This window comes from Sinohyriopsis cumingii, chromosome 2, assembly GCF_028554795.1.
Source record: "Sinohyriopsis cumingii isolate HCF-2022 chromosome 2, ASM2855479v2, whole genome shotgun sequence".
NCBI lineage: Eukaryota > Metazoa > Mollusca > Bivalvia > Unionida > Unionidae > Sinohyriopsis > Sinohyriopsis cumingii.
In genome coordinates this window covers 16,360,520-16,387,905 of record NC_142962.1, presented here as the reverse complement: position 1 = coordinate 16,387,905, position 27,386 = coordinate 16,360,520, and the positions used below count along the sequence as shown (strand labels likewise).

The 27,386-nt window shown below is 36.7% G+C and overlaps 1 protein-coding gene across 1 annotated transcript in view; it reads left to right on the top strand.

Moving 5' to 3' along the window:
- Nucleotides 1-27,186, top strand: part of LOC149804380 (ADP-dependent glucokinase-like) — a 42,399-nt gene extending 15,213 nt beyond the window's left edge. Inside the window, exons 3-5 of the mRNA XM_089939570.1 lie at nucleotides 3,135-3,231; nucleotides 15,307-15,443; nucleotides 20,178-27,186. Coding sequence (XP_089795696.1) covers nucleotides 3,135-3,231; nucleotides 15,307-15,443; nucleotides 20,178-20,845 — 902 coding nt within the window. The 3' untranslated portion in view covers nucleotides 20,846-27,186. The remainder of the gene's footprint in view (nucleotides 1-3,134; nucleotides 3,232-15,306; nucleotides 15,444-20,177) is intronic.
- Nucleotides 27,187-27,386: the final 200 nt, after the last annotated feature.

Genomic DNA, 27,386 nt, shown 5'->3' with positions numbered 1-27,386 from the left:
TCTGGCAAATACACATATATAGTTCTAGATAACTTTTCATGTTTATTTTCATGTGCAGACATTTTTGCATTTAAAGTGCATTATATTGGGTGATGCGTTTATGTTTTCCTAATAATTTCAGAACTAGACAAGTTCATTTTTTCCTACTTTTCCACTTGAGAACTAACATTATATTTTACATGCCCAAATAAAAAAAATAAGCTTGGAAAGCAGAATTAACTCTGTATATAATGGCTTTTTCCATGAAATGGAAACAGAATATATGTTGCCTCCTTTTATAGAGGCTCACCATAATGCTGAGCATATTATGTTATGGTATTGTCTGTCTGTCTATCTATTACTGATTTGGTTTCTACACAATCGCATAAGTTTTCCACCATCTATAGTTGTCAAGCTTTGAGGATGTCTTGCACATGGGGTAGTAAGAACCATATCAATTTCAGGCTTTTTAAAAAAATGAAGGTCAAGGTCAGGCTAAAAAAGACTTGAAGGTCAAGGTCATTATGACCTGCACAATAACAAGAGTTCTTCACCTTATACAGTTACTAAAACTTTGTTGATTGCTTGTACTTGGAACAAAGAAGAACCCAGTTGATTTAAGGGTCTGAAGGACAAGGTCATGCCTTTTCATTTCAGGTTAAAAAGATCAAAAGTCAGCGTCTTTTCTACACAATAACATTAGTTCTGCATTACAACCTTTTGAATGGCTTGCACTTACAATAAGAAAGAAACCTATTAATTTTAGGGTCAGAAGGGCATAGATCAAGGACACCTCAGCTGAAAGAAAAAAAGGATTTTAGAAAAATTCAGTTATCCATGTAGAGGACATTTAAATGTGTTATGTATTTATATTGTGCCATTCAATGTTCTTGTTTTAAATTTAAGATTTGGGAGTGACTTTATATCAAGTAAAGATTTAAGGTTTTAGGTCTGAGGCCCCCAAACCAAGATTTTGGAAAATGTGCTTTTGTTAGCAGTAGCATATGTAGACATTGTCCTTAATAATTGTATTGATGATTATTAATCCATCATTTAGGTCCATATATGATCTGAATTTGTAGTTGTGTTCCGATATAATTTGATAGTAATTATGTATTTAATTTATTTATTGGAATTACAGAGTGCTAATTGATTTTTTTGGGACAAAAACACTACTTTGAGATTATTAAGAACCAATTCAAAGACTCGGTTATATCATTGTGGTACATAAGGACATTCAAGACTCTTGGAAATTGTTCTGAACATTTTATACTTTTTGACTTGTGATACAGTAGTTATGGTTATTTGGGATTTAATTCAAAACACTGTAATTGTCTTTTGAATTTCCACTTTTTATTCAAGGGAAATAAATTATTTGTTCATGTTACACTGTCATAATACAACCAATCCATTCTTGTACTGAAAAAAAATATCATTAATAGATTCAAATATAAGTGTCCTTATAGTTAGTCACACGTAAGATAGACACAAATTAAGTGTATATTTAATGTATTTTCAATTTTATAAATGACAAGATATTCTTACTGAACTAATTTTTATTTGTCTCTGATCAGCATCTAACTGGGGAGCTTTCATACAGTTTTACATTAAGAAAAAGACCTATGATGGTTTACAAGATTGAAATGTCTTTTTTCTAAGAAAATAAAGATTGATTAATTTTTCACTAGATGAATATGCATTACCAGAATATATGATGCATAGCAAACAAATTTCCATCCTTTTTTTTTGTCTTCTTTTTTTCTTTCATTTTTAACTATGTGATAGCAAGTGAAATTTAGGGGTACATCCAATTCACGACATTTTATACCCTGGTAACAAACAAAAGCTTGTTGATTAAAGCAGTTGCTAAGATCAAACATTGGAATAATTAAACATCAATTAATTCAACATCTGATTACAATCTCTCGAGCACTGACAGTAACAGATGTTATCTAGAAAGAAAGCACATAAAAATATTTCACCAGAAAAGGCTTGCCTGGCTGAACATTCTCTAGAAGTACACTAAGCCAGCAGATGTTCAAGCAGTGGATTTATTTCTAGCCATGACATTGCACCTTTTAATTAAAAACCATTTTAATCATCAGAACTTTTAACTGAGTTGAACTTTTACAAGGCTCAAACCAAGTTGGATCCCACTCCCCCCACCAAAAAAAACTAGTATTAGAATTATATCAAGTCAGTTCCCTCTGCCCCCCTCCCCCCACAAACATACAAGACTGAAACCAAGTCAGGTCCCACCCACCCACCAAAATGGCTGCAGGACTCAAACCAAGTCAGGTCTAACTTTCCCCTTAAAAAAATTGGATAATCGAGCACTAGAAGTAAGATTTTTGAATAACATGATAGTTAACTCATGAAATTATAACAGCATTCGTTGAAGAGCACTCATATGTCATTGTACTTTATGTACAATCGAAGTAGATACAAAAATAATCATCAGCAAGGGTCCAGATTTACTATAAAAGACGTGTGTTATATATGATCTTTGTTCCCATTCAAGACAAACACGATATGATGAAATATTATTGAAAAAATATAGTCTTATATGTGTCACAAAATTATGTTGTATGGAAGATGTAGAACACTTTCATGGGTACATTTGAACACAGAGCACAGCATTCAGCCATATTAGCCTAACAAAGTGCAGCATTCTGCTGTATTAGCCTAGGTCCCATACTCTTGAAACTATTTAAGCATGAAACTCAAATTCAAGCTTTCAGTCAGATATTTTTGATCTTCTGTGACAAAAATTTTGAGTTATATAAACTTAAGAGTTTTATAGAACTCTCTGGATTTTCTTAACTTCATTTATTCTATCAGCATGCTAAATTTTATTTATGTAAATCTAATCCAGAAGTCAAAGCCAGATTTGGACTTTTGAGCTTGAGTTTCTGCTCGAAACGTTTTGAGAATACGGCTAGGAGAGAAATTATGATTCTTAAAATATACCACATTTAGCATGGCTGATGAAAAATTGGTGGTAGCTTGATTCAGTTCCAAAGTTATATTTTAATACTTATATTTATAAAGAATTTTCTTTGAATAATCAAACTGAATATAACATTATAGGTATAAAATACATTTTCATTCTAATGTTCAGGTTAATGAAATATCATTGTACTTTCCATTTACAGTGATAGGTAATCCTATAGAAGTAGATGACATTCATGTGATTTTGGAGTATGACAGGGGCTCCCAGTGGGGAAACTTTACAGCCCCAAGAGCCAATAGGTGAATAGCAGTTATCTTTTTCTTTAAATTTCTCTTGATCTTAAATATTATTTTTAGCAGTTAAATTTTAACGGTAAATTTTAGGAGTCATCCATTAAATGATACATAACCTATACAGTCTTGCAGTTTTTTCTATTAAGAATGATGAACCTCTCCTCCTTTTCAAAATCCAATAATTGATGGGTAAAATGAAAAAGATTAAAAAACAAAAACCATCTCTTACAGAAGAAAAGACCTTTAAGATCTGTTTTTTTGTGCTGAGCATAGTTTATGGAATACAGATATGTGATAAACAACCAGATTCAGTATTTTATTTATATATATACCATGCCCTAATGGTAACCTTACTCAGCAGTCACCTGTTCACAATGGTCATTCTCTTTTCCCTTTGGAAAATTTCCTGTATAAATGTCCTGTATATAATGGTCACCTGCCTTCTGTGGACAATGACCAGGTGTTTCCTAACCAGGTAGTGGTTTGTCCCTGCCTTAAGTGGTCACCAATGCATGCACTGTATTTAGGGGGCCCCGAGTGGCCGAGGGTCTAAAGCGCTCTCTGTTACGGATCACTGCCATCTCACCTCTGTCTACGTGGGTTCGAGTCTCAGATTCAGCTAATGTGGGCATGTGAGAAAGCTTGCCAGTAGCTTCTCGTGGGTTGTTGGTTCTTTCTGGGGTTTTCCCGGGTTCTTCCTCCACCATTAATATTGGCCGCCATGTATAGCCTATCATGTGCTGAAAAATGGCGTTAAACCCTACAACAACAACAACAACACTGTATTTACACTGACCATTTAGTGTATGAAAACTGAATTATTTCATCATGAGGATGGCATTACTTAGATAATCAAATGTATTGGTGTGATTTTTTTAATAGCATGAATAAACTTAAGATTGGTGTGTATTTTAAGTTGGTGATGATTTCATTTATTAGATGGATTAAAGTGAGCAGGACATGGTACTCTTGTGTGGAACATAAATTTGGTAGAACAACATATACCTGTTACATGATTTTTTTATAATTTGCACATTAAACAATCATGATAATGTGATAATACAAATTATAATAATAATTCTCTAGCCATGTGATGACTGATAAAAGTCAAGCATTAAAAACACTGGGTTCACATGCTTGTTTCCTAGTAAGTGTCACTAATGGCTAAGACTGAGTCTGGTCAGGTGTAACAATGCTAATGGCTAAAACTAAGTCTGGCCAGGTGTAATGATGCTAATGGCCAAGACTAAGTCTGGTCAGGTGTAACAGTGCTAATGGCTAAGACTAAGTCTGGTCAGGTGTAACAGTGCTAATAGCTAAGACTGAGTCTGGTCAGGTGTAACATTGCTAATGGCTAAGACTAAGTCTGGTCAGGTGTAATAATGCTAATGGCTAGACTACATCTGGTCAGGTGTAACAATGCTAATGGCTAAGACTAAGTCTGGTCTGGTGTAATAGTGCTAATGGCTAAGACTGAGTCTGGTCAGGTGTAACAATGCTAATGGCTAAGACTAAGTCTGGCCAGGTGTAATGATGCTAATGGCCAAGACTAAGTCAGGTCAGGTGTAACAATGCTAGTGGCTAAGACTAAGTCTGGTCAGGTGTAACAGTGCTAACAGTACTAATGGCTAAGACTGAGTCTGGTCAGGTGTAACAATGCTAATGGCTAAGACTAAGTCTGGTCAGGTGTAACAATGCTAATGGCTAGACTAAGTCTGGTCAGGTGTAACTATTCTAATGGCTAAGACTAAGTCTGGTCAAGTGTAACAGTGCTAATGGCTAAGACTGAGTCTGGTCAGGTGTAACAATGCTAATGGCTAAGACTAAGTCTGGTCAGGTGTAATGATGCTAATGGCTAGACAAAGTCTGGTCAGGTGTAACAATGCTAATGGCTAGACTAAGTCTGGTCAGGTGTGATTATGCTAATGGCTAGACTAAGTCTGGTCAGGTGTAACAATGCTAATGGCTGAGACTAAGTCTGGTCAGGTGTAATGATGCTAATGGCCAAGGCTAAGTCTGGTCAGGTTTAACAATGCTAATGGCTAAGACTAAGTCTGGTCAGGTGTAACAATCCTAATGGCTAGACTAAGTCTGGTCAGGTGTAATGATGCTAATGGCCAAGACTAAGTCTGGTCAGGTGTAACAATGCTAATGGCCAAGACTAAGTCTGATCAGGTGTAACAATCCTAATGGCTAAGACTAAGTCTGGTCAGGTGTAATGATGCTAATGGCTAGACTAAGTCTGGTCAGGTGTAACAATGCTAATGGCTAAGACTAAGTCTGGTCAGGTGTAACAGTGCTAATGGCTAAGACTGAGTCTGGTCAGGTGTAACAATGCTAATGGCTAAGACTAAGTCTGGTCAGGTGTAATGATGCTAATGGCCAAGACTAAGTCTGGTCAGGTGTAACAATGCTAATGGCTAAGACTAAGTCTGGTCAGGTGTAACAGTGCTAATGGCTAAGACTAAGTCCGGTCAGGTGTAACAGTGCTAATGGCTAAGACTAAGTCTGGTCAGGTGTAACAATGCTAATGGCTAAGACTAAGTCTGGTCAGGTGTAAGAGTGCTAATGGCTAAGACTGAGTCTGGTCAGGTGTAACAATGCTAATGGCTAAGACTAAGTCTGGTCAGGTGTAATAGTGCTAATGGCTAAGTCTGAGTCTGGTCAGGTGTAACAATGCTAATGGCTAAGACTAAGTCTGGCCAGGTGTAATGATGCTAATGGCCAAGACTAAGTCTGGTCAGGTGTAACAGTGCTAACAGTGCTAATGGCTAAGACTGAGTCTGGTCAGGTGTAACAATGCTAATGGCTAAGACTAAGTCTGGTCAGGTGTAACTATGCTAATGGCTAAGATTAAGTCTGGTCAGGTGTAACAATGCTAATGGCTAGACTAAGTCTGGTCAGGTGTAACTATTCTAATGGCTAAGACTAAGTCTGGTCAAGTGTAACAGTGCTAATGGCTAAGACTGAGTCTGGTCAGGTGTAACAATGCTAATGGCTAAGACTAAGTCTGGTCAGGTGTAATGATGCTAATGGCTAGACAAAGTCTGGTCAGGTGTAACAATGCTAATGGCTAGACTAAGTCTGGTCAGGTGTGATTATGCTAATGGCTAGACTAAGTCTGGTCAGGTGTAACAATGCTAATGGCTAAGACTAAGTCTGGTCAGGTGTAATGATGCTAATGGCCAAGGCTAAGTCTGGTCAGGTTTAACAATGCTAATGGCTAAGACTAAGTCTGGTCAGGTGTAACAGTGCTAATGGCCAAGGCTAAGTCTGGTCAGGTGTAACAATGCGAATGGCTAAGACTAAGTCTGGTCAGGTGTAACAATCCTAATGGCTAGACTAAGTCTGGTCAGGTTTAATGATGCTAATGGCCAAGACTAAGTCTGGTCAGGTGTAACAATGCTAATGGCCAAGACTAAGTCTGATCAGGTGTAACAATCCTAATGGCTAAGACTAAGTCTGGTCAGGTGTAATGATGCTAATGGCTAGACTAAGTCTGGTCAGGTGTAACAATGCTAATGGCTAAGACTAAGTCTGGTCAGGTGTAACAGTGCTAATGGCTAAGACTGAGTCTGGTCAGGTGTAACAATGCTAATGGCTAAGACTAGGTCTGGTCAGGTGTAATGATGCTAATGGCCAGGGCTAAGTCTGGTCAGGTGTAACAATGCTAATGGCTAAGACTAAGTCTGGTCAGGTGTAACAGTGCTAATGGCTAAGACTAAGTCTGGTCAGGTGTAACAGTGCTAATGGCTAAGACTAAGTCTGGTCAGGTGTAACAATGCTAATGGCTAAGACTAAGTCTGGTCAGGTGTAACAGTGCTAATGGCTAAGACTGAGTCTGGTCAGGTGTAACAATGCTAATGGCTAAGACTAAGTCTGGTCAGGTGTAATGATGCTAATGGCTAGACAAAGTCTGGTCAGGTGTAACAATGCTAATGGCTAGACTAAGTCTGTTCAAGTGTATTGATGCTAATGGCTAAGACTAAGTCTGGTCAGGTGTAATGATGCTAATGGCCAAGACTAAGTCTGGTCAGGTGTAACAATGCTAATGGGTAGACTAAGTCTGGTCAGGTGTAACAGTGCTAATGGCTAAGACTAAGTCCGGTCAGGTGTAACAGTGCTAATGGCTAAGACTAAGTCTGGTCAGGTGTAACAATGCTAATGGCTAAGACTAAGTCTGGTCAGGTGTAAGAGTGCTAATGGCTAAGACTGAGTCTGGTCAGGTGTAACAATGCTAATGGCTAAGACTAAGTCTGGTCAGGTGTAATAGTGCTAATGGCTAAGTCTGAGTCTGGTCAGGTGTAACAATGCTAATGGCTAAGACTAAGTCTGGCCAGGTGTAATGATGCTAATGGCCAAGACTAAGTCTGGTCAGGTGTAACAGTGCTAACAGTGCTAATGGCTAAGACTGAGTCTGGTCAGGTGTAACAATGCTAATGGCTAAGACTAAGTCTGGTCAGGTGTAACTATGCTAATGGCTAAGACTAAGTCTGGTCAGGTGTAACAATGCTAATGGCTAGACTAAGTCTGGTCAGGTGTAACTATTCAAATGGCTAAGACTAAGTCTGGTCAAGTGTAACAGTGCTAATGGCTAAGACTGAGTCTGGTCAGGTGTAACAATGCTAATGGCTAAGACTAAGTCTGGTCAGGTGTAATGATGCTAATGGCTAGACAAAGTCTGGTCAGGTGTAACAATGCTAATGGCTAGACTAAGTCTGGTCAGGTGTGATTATGCTAATGGCTAGACTAAGTCTGGTCAGGTGTAACAATGCTAATGGCTAAGACTAAGTCTGGTCAGGTGTAATGATGCTAATGGCCAAGGCTAAGTCTGGTCAGGTTTAACAATGCTAATGGCTAAGACTAAGTCTGGTCAGGTGTAACAGTGCTAATGGCCAAGGCTAAGTCTGGTCAGGTGTAACAATGCGAATGGCTAAGACTAAGTCTGGTCAGGTGTAACAATCCTAATGGCTAGACTAAGTCTGGTCAGGTTTAATGATGCTAATGGCCAAGACTAAGTCTGGTCAGGTGTAACAATGCTAATGGCCAAGACTAAGTCTGATCAGGTGTAACAATCCTAATGGCTAAGACTAAGTCTGGTCAGGTGTAATGATGCTAATGGCTAGACTAAGTCTGGTCAGGTGTAACAATGCTAATGGCTAAGACTAAGTCTGGTCAGGTGTAACAGTGCTAATGGCTAAGACTGAGTCTGGTCAGATGTAACAATGCTAATGGCTAAGACTAGGTCTGGTCAGGTGTAATGATGCTAATGGCCAGGGCTAAGTCTGGTCAGGTGTAACAATGCTAATGGCTAAGACTAAGTCTGGTCAGGTGTAACAGTGCTAATGGCTAAGACTAAGTCTGGTCAGGTGTAACAGTGCTAATGGCTAAGACTAAGTCTGGTCAGGTGTAACAATGCTAATGGCTAAGACTAAGTCTGGTCAGGTGTAACAGTGCTAATGGCTAAGACTGAGTCTGGTCAGGTGTAACAATGCTAATGGCTAAGACTAAGTCTGGTCAGGTGTAATGATGCTAATGGCTAGACAAAGTCTGGTCAGGTGTAACAATGCTAATGGCTAGACTAAGTCTGTTCAAGTGTATTGATGCTAATGGCTAAGACTAAGTCTGGTCAGGTGTAATGATGCTAATGGCCAAGACTAAGTCTGGTCAGGTGTAACAATGCTAATGGGTAGACTAAGTCTGGTCAGGTGTAATGATGCTAATGGCCAAGACTAAGTCTGGTCAGGTGTAACTATGCTAATGGCTAGACTAAGTTTGGTCAGGTGTAACAGTGTTAATGGCTAGACTAAGTCTGGTCAGGTGTAACTATGCTAATGGCTAGACTAAGTCTGGTCAGGTGTAACAGTGTTAATGGCTAGACTAAGTCTGATCAGGTGTAACTATGCTAATGGCCAGACTAAGTCTGGTCAGGTGTAACAATGCTAATGGCTAGACTAAGACTGGCCAGGTGTAACTATGCTAATAGCTAAAACTAAGTCTGGTCAGGTGTAACAGTGCTAATGGCCAAGACTAAGTCTGGTCAGGTGTAATTATGCTAATGGCTAGATTAAGTCTGGTCAGGTGTAGCAATGCTAATGACCAAGACTAAGTCTGGTCAGGTGTAACAATGCTAATGGCCAAGACAAAGTCTGGTCAGTTGTAACAATGCTAATGGCTAAGACTAAGACTGGCCAGGTGTAATGATGCTAATGGCTAAGACTAAGTCTGGTCAGGTGTAACAGTGCTAATGGCTAGACTAAGTCTGGTCAGGTGTAACTATTCTAATGGTTAGATTAAGTCTGGTCAGGTGTAATGATGCTAATGGCCAAGACTAAGTCTGGTCAGGTGTAACTATGCTAATGGCTAGACTAAGTCTTGTCAGGTGTGACAATGCTAATGGCCAAGACTAAGTCTCATCAGGTGTAACAATGCTAATGGCTAAGACTGAGTCTGGTCAGGTGTAACAGTGCTAATGGCTAAGACTAAGTCTGGTCAGGTGTAACTATGCTAATGGCCAAGACTAAGTCTGGCCAGGTGTAATGATGCTAATGGCCAAGACTAAGTCTGGTCAGGTGTAACAGTGCTAATGGCTTAGACTACGTCTGGTCAGGTGTAACTATGCTAATGGCCAAGACTAAGTCTGGCCAGGTGTAATGATGCTAATGGCCAAGACTAAGTCTGGTCAGGTGTAACAGTGCTAATGGCTAAGACTGAGTCTGGTCAGGTGTAACTATGCTAATGGCCAAGACTAAGTCTGGCCAGGTGTAATGATGCTAATGGCTAGACTAGGTCTGGTCAGGTGTAACAATGCTAATGGCTAGACTAAATCTGGTCAGGTGTAACAATGCTAATGGCCAAGACTAAGTCTGGTCAGGTGTAATGATGCTAATGGCCAAGACTAAGTCTGGTCAGGTGTAACAATGCTAATGGCCAAGACTAAGTCTGATCAGGTGTAACAATCCTAATGGCTAAGACTAAGTCTGGTCAGGTGTAATGATGCTAATGGCTAGACTAAGTCTGGTTAGGTGTAACAATGCTAATGGCTAAGACTAAGTCTGGTCAGGTGTAACAGTGCTAATGGCTAAGACTGAGTCTGGTCAGGTGTAACAATGCTAATGGTTAAGACTAAGTCTGGTCAGGTGTAATGATGCTAATGGCCAAGGCTAAGTCTGGTCAGGTGTAACAATGCTAATGGCTAAGACTAAGTCTGGTCAGGTGTAACAGTGCTAATGGCCAAGACTAAGTCTGGTCAGGTGTAACAGTGCTAATGGCTAAGACTAAGTCTGGTCAGGTGTAACAATGCTAATGGCTAAGACTAAGTCTGGTCAGGTGTAATAGTGCTAATGGCTAAGACTGAGTCTGGTCAGGTGTAACAATGCTAATGGCTAAGACTAAGTCTGGTCAGGTGTAATGATGCTAATGGCTAGACAAAGTCTGGTCAGGTGTAACAATGCTAATGGCTAGACTAAGTCTGGTCAGGTGTAACTATGCTAATGGCTAGACTAAGTCTGGTCAGGTGTAACAATGCTAATGGCTAAGACTAAGTCTGGTCAGGTGTAACAGTGCTAATGGCCAAGGCTAATTCTGGTCAGGTGTAACAATGCTAATGGCTAAGACTAAATCTGGTCACGTGTAACTATGCTAATAGCGAAAACTAAGTCTGGTCAGGTGTAACAGTTCTAATGACCAAGGCTAAGTCTGGTCAGGTGTAACAGTGCTAATGGCTAAGACTACATCTGGTCAGGTGTAACTATGCCAATAGCTAAAACTAAGTCTGGTCAGGTGTAACAGTGCTAATGACCAAAGCTAAGTCTGGTCAGGTGTAACAATGCTAATGGCTAAGACTCTGGTCAGGTGTAACAGTGCTAATGGCCAAGACTAAGTCTGGTCAGGTGTAATGATGCTAATGGCTAGACAAAGTCTGGTCAGGTGTAACAATGCTAATGGCTAGACTAAGTCTGGTCAGGTGTAACTATGCTAATGGCTAGACTAAGTCTGGTCAGGTGTAACAATGCTATTGGCTAAGACTAAGTCTGGTCAGGTGTAACAGTGCTAATGGCCAAGGCTAAGTCTGGTCAGGTGTAACAATGCTAATGGCTAAGACTAAGTCTGGTCACGTGTAACTATGCTAATAGCTAAAACTAAGTCTGGTCACGTGTAACAGTTCTAATGACCAAGGCTAAGTCTGGTCAGGTGTAACTATGCTAATGGCTAGACTAAGTCTGGTCAGGTGTAACAATGCTAATAGCCGAGACTAAGTCTGGTCAGGTGTAACTATGCTAATGGCTAGACTAAGTCTGTTCAAGTGTATTGATGCTAATGGCTAAGACTAAGTCTGGTCAGGTGTAATGATGCTAATGGCCAAGACTAAGTCTGGTCAGGTGTAACAATGCTAATGGGTAGACTAAGTCTGGTCAGGTGTAATGATGCTAATGGCCAAGACTAAGTCTGGTCAGGTGTAACTATGCTAATGGCTAGACTAAGTTTGGTCAGGTGTAACAGTGTTAATGGCTAGACTAAGTCTGGTCAGGTGTAACTATGCTAATGGCTAGACTAAGTCTGGTCAGGTGTAACAGTGTTAATGGCTAGACTAAGTCTGATCAGGTGTAACTATGCTAATGGCCAGACTAAGTCTGGTCAGGTGTAACAATGCTAATGGCTAGACTAAGACTGGCCAGGTGTAACAATGCTAATGGCCCAGACTAAGTCTGGTCAGGTGTAACTATGCTAATAGCTAAAACTAAGTCTGGTCAGGTGTAACAGTGCTAATGGCTAAGACTAAGTCTGTTCAGGTGTAATTATGCTAATGGCTAGACTAAGTCTGGTCAGGTGTAGCAATGCTAATGACCAAGACTAAGTTTGGTCAGGTGTAACAATGCTAATGGCCAAGACAAAGTCTGGTCAGTTGTAACAATGCTAATGGCTAAGACTAAGACTGGCCAGGTGTAATGATGCGAATGGCTAAGACTAAGTCTGGTCAGGTGTAACAGTGCTAATGGCTAGACTAAGTCTGGTCAGGTGTAACTATTCTAATGGCTAAACTAAGTCTGGTCAGGTGTAATGATGCTAATGGCCAAGACTAAGTCTGGTCAGGTGTAACAATGCTAATGGCTAGACTAAGTCTTGTCAGGTGTAACAATGCTAATGGCCAAGACTAAGTCTCATCAGGTGTAACAATGCTAATGGCTAAGACTAAGTCTGGTCAGGTGTAACAGTGCTAATGGCTAAGACTAAGTCTGGTCAGGTGTAACTATGCTAATGGCCAAGACTAAGTCTGGCCAGGTGTAATGATGCTAATGGCCAAGACTAAGTCTGGTCAGGTGTAACAGTGCTAATGGCTTAGACTACGTCTGGTCAGGTGTAACTATGCTAATGGCCAAGACTAAGTCTGGCCAGGTGTAATGATGCTAATGGCCAAGACTAAGTCTGGTCAGGTGTAACAGTGCTAATGGCTAAGACTAAGTCTGGTCAGGTGTAACTATGCTAATGGCCAAGACTAAGTCTGGCCAGGTGTAATGATGCTAATGGCTAGACTAAGTCTGGTCAGGTGTAACAATGCTAATGGCTAGACTAAATCTGGTCAGGTGTAACAATGCTAATGGCCAAGACTAAGTCTCGTCAGGTGTAACAATGCTAATGGCCAAGACTAAGTCTGGTCAGGTGTAACAGTGCTAATGGCTAAGACTAAGTCTGGTCAGGTGTAACAATGCTAATGGCCAAGACTAAGTCTGGTCAGGTGTAACAGTGCTAATGGCTAAGACTAAGTCTGGTCAGGTGTAACAATGCTAATGGCTAGACTAAGTCTAGTCAGGTGTAACAGTGCTAATGGCTAGACTAAGTCTGGTCAGATTTAATGATGCTAATGGCCAAGACTTAGTTTGATCAGTTGTGATGACACTAATGGCCAAGACTAAAAAAAAGTTTAGAAGTGTGGGCCAATCAGTTGGTATACTGTAGATTCTGGTTAAATGGACCATCTTCTAATCGAGGCAGCCATTTGTTTGGGACAAATCTTAAAGAACAAAACACATGTATAACTTTTTAACTCTGCAGCATAATTGGGGCAGCTGCTTAATTGGGCCAAAGTGTTCAGGTCCCAATGTGTCCCAATTAACTGGATTCCACTGTAATATCAAATAAGTGTATGTTCAGCAATAAGCATTACCAGAAAAGTTAGACTGGGTCAACACCATATAAATATATGCTTGGTTTCCCAAAGAAGTGAGGATTAAACATTTTGGTATTTTCCTGTTGATTCTGGCAATATGATTCTTCCTAGGTTAACACATCATTGTCACTCAGGAAAAGATAACCTTTGAGAATCAAGAGATGCCAAACTGTCTGTTTTTCCTATGATTAATTTAGTACATTTATCAACATTAGTTTTTAACTTAAATTGTTGAGAGGAAAGGGTCACAACTTGAATTGCCTTAATTCCCAATGTATTCTAAAAGGTACTGCAGAGTAAAGGTATTTTTATATTTGAAAGTACAGTGAAACCCTGCTATAGCACAATGATCCAAGTCCCAGAGTGCCTTTGTGCCATGTAATGTCTCAGGCAATCATCTGACAAGTCATTTACCCTAACTGAGGAAATAATGCATGTGTATCCCCTACACTCCACAAAAGTTTGGGGGGTATCTGTTTAGGTGCCAAGTTCATCCTTCAGTGGCAGTTACCATCTTAAATTAATGTATATTAAATTAGAAATGGGGAAATTACACTGATTGCTTATATAATAATTTAAATTAAATAGCATTGTTACATACTATATTTAAAGTATTGATACACATATGCACTGTCCAATGCCATTGCATCCATAACAGTAAATCTGTAATAATTATTAAAAAAATATGTTGAAATTCAGTTTTAAAAATTAATCAAAAACTAAAGTAAGGAAAGAAGAACATCGATGGTTTGGTATTAATTCATATTTACATGTCAAGTAGACATTTCAAACTGCTAGAATTTTTTCATTTATATTTCATATGAATCTAAATAATGAACATAATTCTTGGGGCCTAATCATGTACTAATTTTGAAAGTGTAAATAGAATAATTTTTTTCTTCTTATGGGAATGGACATGTAATTGATTTGGTGAATGACTTCATGATGATTATCTCACAACCTGGCTAAACCATGTACTTTGTTTTTATGTAGCAGTGGCCAATAATTTCAATAACCTTGAGCTGGTAGATCATTAATAATTAGTAATTGCTTAATTAGGCAGGTACATTAACTGATTTATCAATTTTAGTGACAAACCTTTTATTTAAGTACCACATTGTTTGATACCTAGTTGTATATTTGGTTGACTGGGCACACATATGCTCCTTCATTGTTTTCCAATGAATAAGTAACAGTTATAAACAGGAAGCGTTCAAGACAAAAACAAAGAAAATGTAATGGCCGTAATTTGATGGTTAATAATTAGATTAACATTTATTATCTTTTTTAAGAGCTGACATCTTTCAAAAGTAAGTTAAGATAAAAGCACAGTGAATGAATATTGACACACTATTTCGACACAGAGAGTACATAATATTAATTGCTAATAGGTGCATATATTAAATATGGAACTGGAAGAGAAATATTTCTTTTTTACTTTTGAAAACTTAAAGAAATTAACTAAGTCCAAAAGATACAAACCCTTAATGTTGCACTGAAATTTCCATTCCCAAATCAAAACTTCTAAGATCTGTATTCATATAAAGACAGTGATGCAACATATTTTTTTGTTGAAGAATACAGCATATTTTGCCATATTATTTAACTAAATTTTTGTTTACTTTAGCACTAAAACATTGAATTACTTGAATAAACTTGTGAAATTTTTGGAAGCTCTGCCATGATCATGTTACATATGAATCTGTGTTATAACAAAGTGCGCTGAAGTGTGGTGCCACTCTAATGGAGTGAGTTACTCCAAAGTACAAAATAATTTAATGGAGAGTACTCTGACCCATGTCTGTATTTATATTACAATATATCATTGGTTTATGCAGTGTTTGCAAGTTAAAATATAACGTCAAGGAAAGAAAATCATGGAACTGCTTACAGTTTTGAGAATTTTTTTCCAGGTTGATTATTCACAGTGATAAGGGCAACCCTTTTCTTGAAACCCTTGAACAGTTTGAGAAAGAATTAGAAGGTTTTGATCCCTCTTTGTTGGTCATTGGTGGCTTGCAGATGATGGACAACTTCCCTTTTAAAGAAGGTAATAATTTCCTCCCTTTCTTAATTTACTAAAATGATGTTATTCAAGGCTTGTGTTTTGTTAAATGCAGGAGAACTATAAACAGGTCTCCCAGTAGTGATCAAGAGTTATTCGCTCTCCTTAAATATTTACAATATCATTATTTATGGCACATCATTGTTTATGGCATATCATTGCATATGGCATCATATATCCATCAAAATGCATGATTCTGTAAACATACCAGTATTTGTAAGAGGCAGCTGCCATGAAATCTGGCACAAAAATTGAGAAAACAGCTGGAAATCTTTGTTTGAACATTAAGATTGGGGAGAGTGATGGATCGCTTTCCTGGAATCAATTTTAGGAGCGCAACAGCTTGAGACCAATCACACTTCTCAAAAACACATGCCCTGATAAGATATGCTCACACTTTTGCTTGTAATGAGGAGACTAATTGATGAATCTCCAAGATGCACTTACTTACCACCATCAGCATTTTCATGGACTGCTACCCAGCTGTTAGAGTGGCAAGTTGTATCAAATGCTGTTGGGTCCCTCACAGAACTGCATTTTTTTAATATAGTTTGCATGCTACAAGATTATTTATTGTAAATATGTACACTGTTCCTCATGCAGAAAGTTAGATGTGCTTGATTATTTGTATGCATTTATTAATTCAATTTAATGTTTATGTAACATGGCCATTGTATCAAAATTCATGGTGTTGCACCAAAAATGAAGGCCTTGACTACAGGAGTGTACAACAATTATAGAGAATAGGTCAAACATTTTTAGACAATTCTAGCAGCTGAAGGTCTGACCAGTTTCTGTAATGAAGCTTAAAGGTATGATCATTATCTGTAAAGAAGCTTAAAGGTATGACCATTATCTGTAATGAAGCTTAAAGGTATGACCATTATCTGTAATGAAGCTTAAAGTTATGACCATTATCTGTAACAAAGCTTAAAGGTATGATCATTATCTGTAACAAACCTTAAAGGTATGACCATTATCTGTAAAGAAGCTTAAAGGTATGACCATTATCTGTAATGAAGCTTAAAGGTATGACCATTATCTGTAATGAAGCTTAAAGGTATGACCATTATCTGTAATGAAGCTTAAAGGTATGACCATTATCTGTAATGAAGCTTAAAGTTATGACCATTATCTGTAACAAAGCTTAAAGGTATGATCATTATCTGTAACAAACCTTAAAGGTATGACCATTATCTGTAAAGAAGCTTAAAGGTATGACCATTATCTGTAATGAAGCTTAAAGGTATGACCATTATCTGTAATGAAGCTTAAAGGTATGACCATTATCTGTAATGAAGCTTAAAGGTATGACCATTATCTGTAATGAAGCTTAAAGGTATGACCATTATCTGTAATGAAGCTTAAAGGTATGACCATTATCTGTAATGAAGCTTAAAGTTATGACCATTATCTGTAACAAAGCTTAAAGGTATGATCATTATCTGTAACAAACCTTAAAGGTATGACCATTATCTGTAAAGAAGCTTAAAGGTATGACCATTATCTGTAATGAAGCTTAAAGGTATGACCATTATCTGTAAAGAAGCTTAAAGGTATGACCATTATCTGTAATGAAGCTTAAAGGTATGATCATTATCTGTAATGAAGCTTAAAGGTATGACCATTATCTGTAATGAAGCTTAAAGGTATGACCATTATCTGTAATGAAGCTTAAAGGTATGATCATTATCTGTAATGAAGCTTAAAGGTATGATCATTATCTGTAATGAAGCTTAAAGGTATGATCATTATCTGTAATGAAGCTTAAAGGTATGACCATTATCTGTAAAGAAGCTTAAAGGTATGATCATTATCTGTAATGAAGCTTAAAGGTATGACCATTATCTGTAATGAAGCTTAAAGTTATGACCATTATCTGTAACAAAGCTTAAAGGTATGATCATTATCTGTAACAAACCTTAAAGGTATGACCATTATCTGTAAAGAAGCTTAAAGGTATGACCATTATCTGTAATGAAGCTTAAAGGTATGACCATTATCTGTAAAGAAGCTTAAAGGTATGACCATTATCTGTAATGAAGCTTAAAGGTATGACCATTATCTGTAATGAAGCTTAAAGGTATGACCATTATCTGTAATGAAGCTTAAAGGTATGATCATTATCTGTAATGAAGCTTAAAGGTATGATCATTATCTGTAATGAAGCTTAAAGGTATGACCATTATCTGTAAAGAAGCTTAAAGGTATGACCATTATCTGTAAAGAAGCTTAAAGGTATGACCATTATCTGTAAAGAAGCTTAAAGGTATGATCATTATCTGTAATGAAGCTTAAAGGTATGACCATTATCTGTAATGAAGCTTAAAGGTATGACCATTATCTGTAATGAAGCTTAAAGGTATGATCATTATCTGTAATGAAGCTTAAAGGTATGACCATTATCTGTAAAGAAGCTTAAAGGTATGATCATTATCTGTAATGAAGATTAAAGGTATGACCATTATCTGTAATGAAGATTAAAGGTATGATCATTATCTGTAAAGAAGCTTAAAGGTATGATCATTATCTGTAAAGAAGCTTAAAGGTATGACCATTATCTGTAATGAAGCTTAAAGGTATGACCATTATCTGTAATGAAGCTTAAAGGTATGACCATTATCTGTAAAGAAGCTTAAAGGTATGATCATTATCTGTAATGAAGCTTAAAGGTATGACCATTATCTGTAATGAAGCTTAAAGGTATGACCATTATCTGTAAAGAAGCTTAAAGGTATGATCATTATCTGTAATGAAGATTAAAGGTATGACCATTATCTGTAATGAAGATTAAAGGTATGATCATTATCTGTAATGAAGATTAAAGGTATGACCATTATCTGTAATGAAGATTAAAGGTATGACCATTATCTGTAATGAAGATTAAAGGTATGACCATTATCTGTAATGAAGATTAAAGGTATGATCATTATCTGTAATGAAGCTTAAAGGTATGACCATTATCTGTAAAGAAGATTAAAGGTATGATCATTATCTGTAATGAAGATTAAAGTTATGACCATTATCTGTAATGAAGCTTAAAGGTATGATCATTATCTGTAACAAAGCTTAAAGGTATGATCATTATCTGTAACAAAGCTTAAAGGTATGATCATCAAAGAGTTATAAGATGGCAAAAAGCATTTGTAGCCTGAAATTTACTTTCTTATACAGTTTTGAGATTTCACCATTCTAGAACATAAATTAAGGGCATAAATAAAACAAATCCCAAAAATAGCAGTTACTTTCCAAATCCAAGTTGGTGGTTGGAAGGGGGCAAAAACATTCCTAAAATAAAAAATACATAAACCTTTGCTACATGCATGGGAAGTTGACACACTGTGTAAAAGTCTAAGTTTTCTAGATGATCTGTTTGCTGGTCGCAGATGTAAATTTAAAGTGGCCATCTTGAAAATTTTGTTTTTGCTGCTTCTCCAAAATGGATGGTCATATCAACACAATAGTTTTTGCTAAAAGACTTCTCATGATGAATAGTTGGCATTAAATGAAAATGGTGCTGATCTGAGGTCTTGTATGGCCGCCACAGGAGCCATTTCCTATCAACATGATGTTTGCATCGAAAGACTTCATATGATGTTTAGTTGGTTATAAATGTAAATGATGCCAATCTGACCTCCAAGATGGCCACCAGAACAGCCATGTTGAAAAGATTGTTTTAGGTACTTCTAGTTGACTGGTCATAATAGCATTGTGCTTTCAACAGAAAACTTCTTATAATGTCTAGCTGGTCCTAAGTGGAAATTGTGTAGATCTGATATCGAGTTTGGCCACCATGGTAACCATCTTCCAGATCTTATTGTTACTCCTTCAAAAAAGAGTCATATCAGCATGGGGTTTCACTTCATAACACACTGGCCCTAAATTAAAATGGTGCAGATATCTTGTCCAATATGGCCACCATGGTAGCATACATACCAACCATTAAGCTTTGGCATAATCATCAAACTTGTTTTTCACCAAATTACATTTTAAACTCACATGTGTAAGCATTACGCTTTTTTGGGACATTACAAAAATTAAAAATAAAGCAGCAAAATGTTTTACTTACCATGAAGACTTCTAATGATGTCTGTTGCACTTGGTCCTATATAAAAATGGTGCTAATCTGACATCCAGTAGGTGTACCACAGCAACTAATTTGAAAATTTTGTTATTGTAGAAGGATATCAGAGTTGGTTTCAACACTGCAGTTCAAAGGAAGACTGGTCTTACCTTGAATTCCTGGAAATTCTTTTTGCCCAGATCATCAATCCCTTTGAGGAACATTTGTAGGAAAATTATTTTTATGCTTTATTTCTTGCAAAGGTATTCTGTAACAACTTGCTTAATCACAGATCTGTTTCCTAAATAGCCAGTATGCCAGTCAGATACAGAACACAGCATTGGATTTATCCAAGGACAACCAAATGGAATGTCCTTGTTCTCTAGCCCAGTTTGAAGATCATGTCTTATGCTTTTTCAAAAAAATCAAGTTATGCCCAATTATTTATCCCTTTTTTGTGTAATTATTTGGAAATAAAGATGAATCCCGCAATCAAAAATTTCAAAAAATATCCTGATTCATCATTTAGTGTTGTAGAAATAAAGAGAGCACAAAAATATATATTATCATTTTTGACCTGTTTAAAAACAAACAATCCTTTTAATTCTAAACCTGAAATCCTGAAAAATTTCAATATTTCTTTTGAATTTTCACAGGAGAAAGAATTGCAAGATTACAGAAGTTACAGAATCTGCTAGCAAAGACCAAAAGTTCAACCAAAATCCACTTTGAACTGGCTTCCTTTACAGATCAATCATTGATACAGGATATCATAGAAAGTGTTGTATTCTATGCAGACTCTCTTGGCATGAATGAACAGGAGTTGCCAAATCTAGTAAGCCAGTTAACAGGAGATAATGTTTCCCTTATATCGGATTCATATCCTCGCACAGCCACAGTGCTTGACCAGATGAGAACAGTTTATAGATTTTTGAAAAACACAAAGGAAATGAATGGCCGTCGAAGACTGACACGACTTCACATTCACACATTAGCTTACCAAGCCATTCTTACTTCCAGAGAGTCACATTGGAAAAACACAATGTCTGCAGCAGCCAAAGCTTCACTCACTGCCAACAGATATATCTGTGGCTCAGACAATATAGACACCATGAAGGTACGGCTAATCATGGATGATTCATTTTCTACAAGTAAGTCAGAGTTTGGGAAGAGGATTATGTTTACAGAAGATAAACCAGTATCTTGCTGGGAGGAAGAAGACTATCAAATTTGTGTAGCTCCGGTTCTGGTTTGTACTGCAGTGCTTCAGACAGCGGGAGGAGGCGATAACATCTCTTCTGCTGCTCTGCTTTATCAAATTTAATACTAAAAAGCAATACAGAAAAAACCCATATCATGTGTTATATATATTTTCACAAAGTATACATGGGTGGAATTTACTGAACATCTGCATGTAACTTTATGGTACATTTTATGTCTTTCTTTCTTGCTTCGTTTCATGTAACCTGCCAATATATTAATATTCTTTTAATTTTTTTAAATTATTTGGTTTACATTAATATGGTTTACAAACAGATCTGCAATCATTCTGAATTAGTTCATTGGTTGATATTTACTGTGAAAACATTGCTACTTTCATCAGTTACCTTCAGTGGCCATGGAAGATGACACTATTGAATACACAAGCAAGGACCACAGGTATTTATGAAATCTGTCCAGGATTTTAGTAATCATGTAAAATTCCACTTATGTATAAAGGTGCTGCAAAGATGCTGTTTGTACTAGTTGTCTTGGGGTTTGCTGTTAGTAACTTACACACAGGATGGTAATACTAATAGCAGACATGGAGGCTGAGCCTAAATTTGGTATCACTTTATGGGTGGTCTGTATGTTGGGTTTTAAATGTTGCAAAAGTATTACATGACCTCATGTAATTTGGGCTGTTTTGGAGGGTTACAGTTACTGGTCTTATTAGACAAATCAAGTTGGCTGTTGTTGTGCAAATATCAGTTTCATATCAAAGACAGGATTAACTACTGTATTTTTAGAAATACTGTGAAAGGATGAGTATAGATGAAGAGATCAACGGACAGAATAGGCCAGTTGTTTTTGCATATGACTGTTATATTATTCCAGAAGAAGAATATCCTACACAACTTTAATTTCTGGCAATTATATATTTTGAGATATAATATTTACATCATGATATGTTGAGTAAATTATGCAGTTTTTCCATTGTTTGCTTGGGACCAGTTCAGCAAGATTGCATTTTGTAATTACAGTAAAAACTGCCATTTTTACCATTAGTACATGGGACCAATTCATTCAGGATTTTAATTTGTAATTACAAAAAAAATGCCATTTTCACCATTTAGTACATGGGACCAATTCATCAGGGTTTTCATTTGTAATTACAATAAAAAATGCTATTTTCACCATTTAGTACATGGGACCAATTCATCAGGGTTTTAATTTGTAATTACAATAAAAAAATGCCATTTTTACCATTTAGTACATGGGACCAATTCATCAGGGTTTTAATTGCATATACAATAAAACTGCAGTTTTTACCACTTAGTACATGGGACCAATTAGTCAGGATGGTAATTGTAATTACAATGAAAACTGTCCATTTAACCATTTTGTGCTTGGGACCAGTTTGTCAGGTTTGTAATTGTAATTGCAATAATAATGGGCCTAAATGATGCCTGTTTTGAGAGACACTTGTCATTCATATGTATTGTTTTATTGCTCAGGTAATATACATATACTGAGTACATTTGTTAATTGAATATGTGTGTGTGTGTGTGTGTGTGTGTGTCAATATTAATAACTAACTGATGGTTCGCATTTGAAATAACATTTGTGTTATGTATCATATTATCATATTTTAGAGTTCATCTGTCTATCGTATGTGTTAAAATTCCGCAGTGAAGATCGTATAAATCAGACTGTTGGGTAGAATAACAATATTTTAACAGAGACTATTTACATGAATAATTGCTAAAAATTTATGTTGTAAAGAGCTAACAGTCAGGGGCTAGCAGTCAACATAAAAACTTCAAATGGCCCAAATGACACAGCATTTCTCTCTTTATACATAGTTTTCTTTGCTGGAAACTTTGCATCAGTGCAGCTAATCTGTTGAGCTTATTGTGTGGCACTATATCTTCCATTATTTTGTGAGGCAAATATTATATCCATGTATCTCATCACTGGTCCTAGTGTCTTGTGAGGAACAGTTGGAATGGATAACCTATTGAATATAAATGTAATTATAGCCATTGTTTTTTCAGCTGGAAGTCAGGCTCATCAATGGACAGATGTCATTCAGCAAATGTAAGAAATGAGAAATGCCATAAGTATGTTTTTGCTATGCACGAAATCACTCTGGACTGTGTAACAAAAATCTTGGGACTACTTTGACTACCAAATACTAACATGGTGTAGAAATACTGTTTATCCCTCCACTTGACACCATACAAAGGCCCCCTTGTTAGGAGTATGGGAATTAACATGAATGCATCAGTAATGCAAGCTCATTATGTCTAGCAATGGTTGCTTGGTATGTCATTGACATTATTTCCCCATTATGTCTAGCAATGGTTGCTTGGTATGTCATTGACATTATGACACCATACAAAGGCCCCCTTGTCAGGGGTATGGGAATTAACATGAATGCATCAGTAATGCAAGCTCATTATGTCTAGCAATGGTTGCTTGGTATGTCATTGACAGTATTTCCCCATTATGTCTAGCAATGGTTGCTTGGTATGTCATTGACAGTATTTCCCCATTATGTCTAGCAATGGTTGCTTGGTATGTCATTGACAGTATTTCCCCATTATGTCTAGCAATGGTTGCTTGGTATGTCATTGACATTATTTCCCCATTATGTCTAGCAATGGTTGCTTGGTATGTCATTGACATTATTTCCCCATTATGTCTAGCAATGGTTGCTTGGTATGTCATTGACATTATTTCCCCATTATGTCTAGCAATGGTTGCTTGGTATGTCATTGACAGTATTTCCCCATTATGTCTAGCAATGGTTGCTTGATATGTCATTGACATTATTTCCCCATTATGTCTAGCAGTGGTTGCTTGGTATGTCATTGACAGTATTTCCCCATTATGTCTAGCAATGGTTGCTTGGTATGTCATTTACAGTATTTCCCCATTATGTCTAGCAATGGTTGCTTGGTATGTCATTGACAGTATTTCCCCATTATGTCTAGCAATGGTTGCTTGGTATGTCATTGACAGTGAGTGTGGTTGCTTGGTATGTCATTGACAGTGGGTGTGGTTGCTTGGTATGTCATTGACAGTATTTCCCCAAGTCACATGTAGTCATTGTGGCTTGTAGGCAGCTGTAACTGCTTAGCCACTAGGTTGCATTTGAACTGTGAATCTGATTGTTTTTGCAAGTCAGGCACACAGGCGCATTAGGATGGTAAACTCTGAAAAGCATTTTCTTTGTTGAGCTTAATGCATATTTCTTTTCAAAAGTGTAATATCATTTTCCATCCTTTTTTATCCATTGTACTCTACTGATATGCCAGTAGAGTCTGTCTTGGTAGATTATTGCTGACTGTGGAGCAAGACTGCAGAACTCTGCAACATGAGCTAAACTGCAACAGTGCTGGCATGCAGCTACCTTATAAGCAGATGGGACATTTAGGTTTGTAGTGTGGAGTCAGTTGTACTCCAGTCTACTTTAATGTTCACGGTACTGAAATAAGTGACTGTTTGGTGAGCAAATTCTTTGTGATATTCATCAGATGCAGGACTTATTTTGGTTAGGGAATGCATTTTTTCTATCTCGTGATATGCATTCAATTCTTGCATTCTGGAATAAAAGACCAGTGGCAGGAGCCCTGCTTACCAAGGGCATGAAATGAGGCCTTGCAGTTGCACACTAACTTGACTGGTTCTCAGTGACGTGCTTGGATATGTATCCAGTTAAATATCTGCAGAGACCACTCTGGTGGCCTAAGTGATTAGAGCATCTGGCTCAGATGCAGGAGATCATGGGTTTGAACCCTGGCTGAATCATACCAAAGATGGTACTAACACTTAGCACTTAGCATTATTAAGTTAGTGTTGGGACCAGTCAGCCTAGTGTCAGGATAATGTGACTGGGTGAGACATGATGCTACATGTCTATGGCAGGATGACCCAGTGCTAGACATCACTATAAACTGCCTCACTACAGACATCATAGCGATATGCTTGGAAAATTGTTAAGCTACAATAAAATTCCAAATCACAGACACACACACAATGCAGGGTAAAGAGAAATTGTTTTATTTTAGTGAAGAACAATAAACAATATATTTTGACCTACTTACATGTTTTGTTTATAGGTGATCTTAATGTATTCTGCATTAAAGCTGGAGAATTTTCTATAGCTCTTCAATTATCTTTAGATGGGCATTTATAACAGGTTCAAGTGCTATGACTAATCGACCTCCCTCAGGATAAGGGTATAGTAGATATCTCTTGTCAATCAAATTGACATAAATTGGCTGTTATTTTTTTGCTTTTTTTTTTACAATCTCTACATGACTAATTATATTGGCTACACAAAGTGTATTAGGCATGAACATTTGTCGCATTAAATATTTGCATATAAATCTTAAATCGTAAAAGTTTGATCTATTTTACCTTCTATCAGTGGAGCAATCCTATACACCTGTCTATAAATTGTTGGAAGATATTTGAATGTATACATTTATGGTATAAAATTTGGTACACCCATGACTGTACCAACCAGACTACCCACAATGACCTTGTATCATGAGAAATTTCATATTCATGGTTGTCTTTTAGATGTATCTTACAGAAAGAACTTGATTGCATTGAAGATCTGAGAGGTCAGTTAATGTAATGCACTTAAATTCATAGGGGTGTGAGAATATTGATGAATTCTAAATAGAAGCAAGCTATTTTAATTCCTGATATAACACAAAATACAAACATATCTAATGCATTTTATGTTCCGCGTGGCTTTTATTTCAGTAGAATTATTAAAGTAACCGTAACCAAACAATTTTTGCTTGCAGTAATAAATTTGTATACTGTACTACAAAATCAGGACAAATCATGACTCTTAATCGGACATGACAAAAGTCCCATAATTTACATACTCACTTATGCGTCCAACTGCAAACTGCACAGACCCAGATCTGCCATTGCACAATGTGCCAGCAGATCTGGGTCTATGCAGTTTGTTTGGAGTAATCGGTGAAGCAAGCAACATGGACCCTGATATGCCAGCACATTATGCATTGGCTATTTCAAGTGAGTACATATGGTATACACTGATCATCAATTTTTGTTGTTTACAAAATTGTGGCTGCAAATACTGTTTAAAAATTGCAATAAGTTAATCAAGAACTTAAGTTAGGACTTTAATTATAATACCATATATGCTCGCTTATAAGTCGTCTGACTGCAAACAACAAAGATCCGTATCTGATGTATCATAATGCTCCAGCTGATCAGGGTCAGTGTTGTTTGTTCTACTGATTACTCATAATAAACTGCACAGACCCAGTTTGCAGCTGGACTAGTGTAAATAGCCAGTATTTATGCAGTTATTATTTGTAACTTTTTCATGAATTCCATTTTTATATAATGTAATTTATAGCTCATTCTTGACTGCTCAATTTATAGTTGCTGCTTAACAGGTGTCCCCTGTAATGACTTGTTTTATTTTATGAAATCCATTATATATATATATATATATATATATATATGTACTCTAGTATATTATTATCCACACATTATTTGTAGTCATTGCTGTATACATATTTGTATATTGTTATTTTGATATTCACACAGTTACCCCCCCCCCCACTTTAAGTTCTTCATTTTTATTTAAATCACAAATTTTTTTTTGTTCCCCCTACTTGTTGAGTGCTACATGTTCTGAATGATATATTTTACAATGGATTTTGATTGATTCATTGATGGAATGTCTGTATGTTGAGGGTCTCATGTTGTCATTGCCACATGCTTATAAATCAGGTCTGTGTTGATTCTTCTTATGATCACTTCTAATAAATTGCAGATCTGCCATCACCCCATATGTGATAGCCAATCTGGGTCTTTGAATTTGCAATTGGACCTGAATTATAAGCAAGTATATATGGTATCTTCTGAGACTTAGGATTTTCTATTCCTCCTATCTCAGAATCAAAGTATCTCTCTCTCTCTCTCTCTCTCTCTCTCTCTCTCTCTATATATATATATATATATATATATATATATATATATATATATATATATATATATATATATACACTAATCATTGTGTATATAACTTAAGAAGTTAAGTTTCCATACAAACAGTTGTATTAATGGCCATTTTACTGAAAGTTGTATGGCATGTAGTGATGCTTATACCATACTATGATTGATGATTTCACATCTTTTTCTCAAAATATTGCTCCTTATTTACAGTTATTAAAATTATCTGAGGACAAAAATGTTATTTTGAAAAGAAAGGATTATGTTGAAGAGGGTGTGGAAATTATTTAACTTGTGTTTTCAGCATTCATTTTTCACTTTCTCTCATGTGAAGTAAGAAATGTAATTGCATCCTAAAGCTACTTGCCATAGCTTGTTATTGTTATCTGATATCATAATGTATCAAATGAAATATTCCATGTTCAACTATAATAAAGGCACATTTAATTACTAATGTTTTCTGTTGTCTTATTTTCATTAAAAGTTGTTTTAGGTTTTTACATTTGTTAATCCATCCATCTACATTTTAATATCTATAGCAACACATAAGTCAATGGAAGAAATCAGACGTATTAATTAAGACCCATTAATCAGGTGTATTAATTAAGACCCATTAATCAGGTGTATTAAGACCCATTAATCAGGCATAC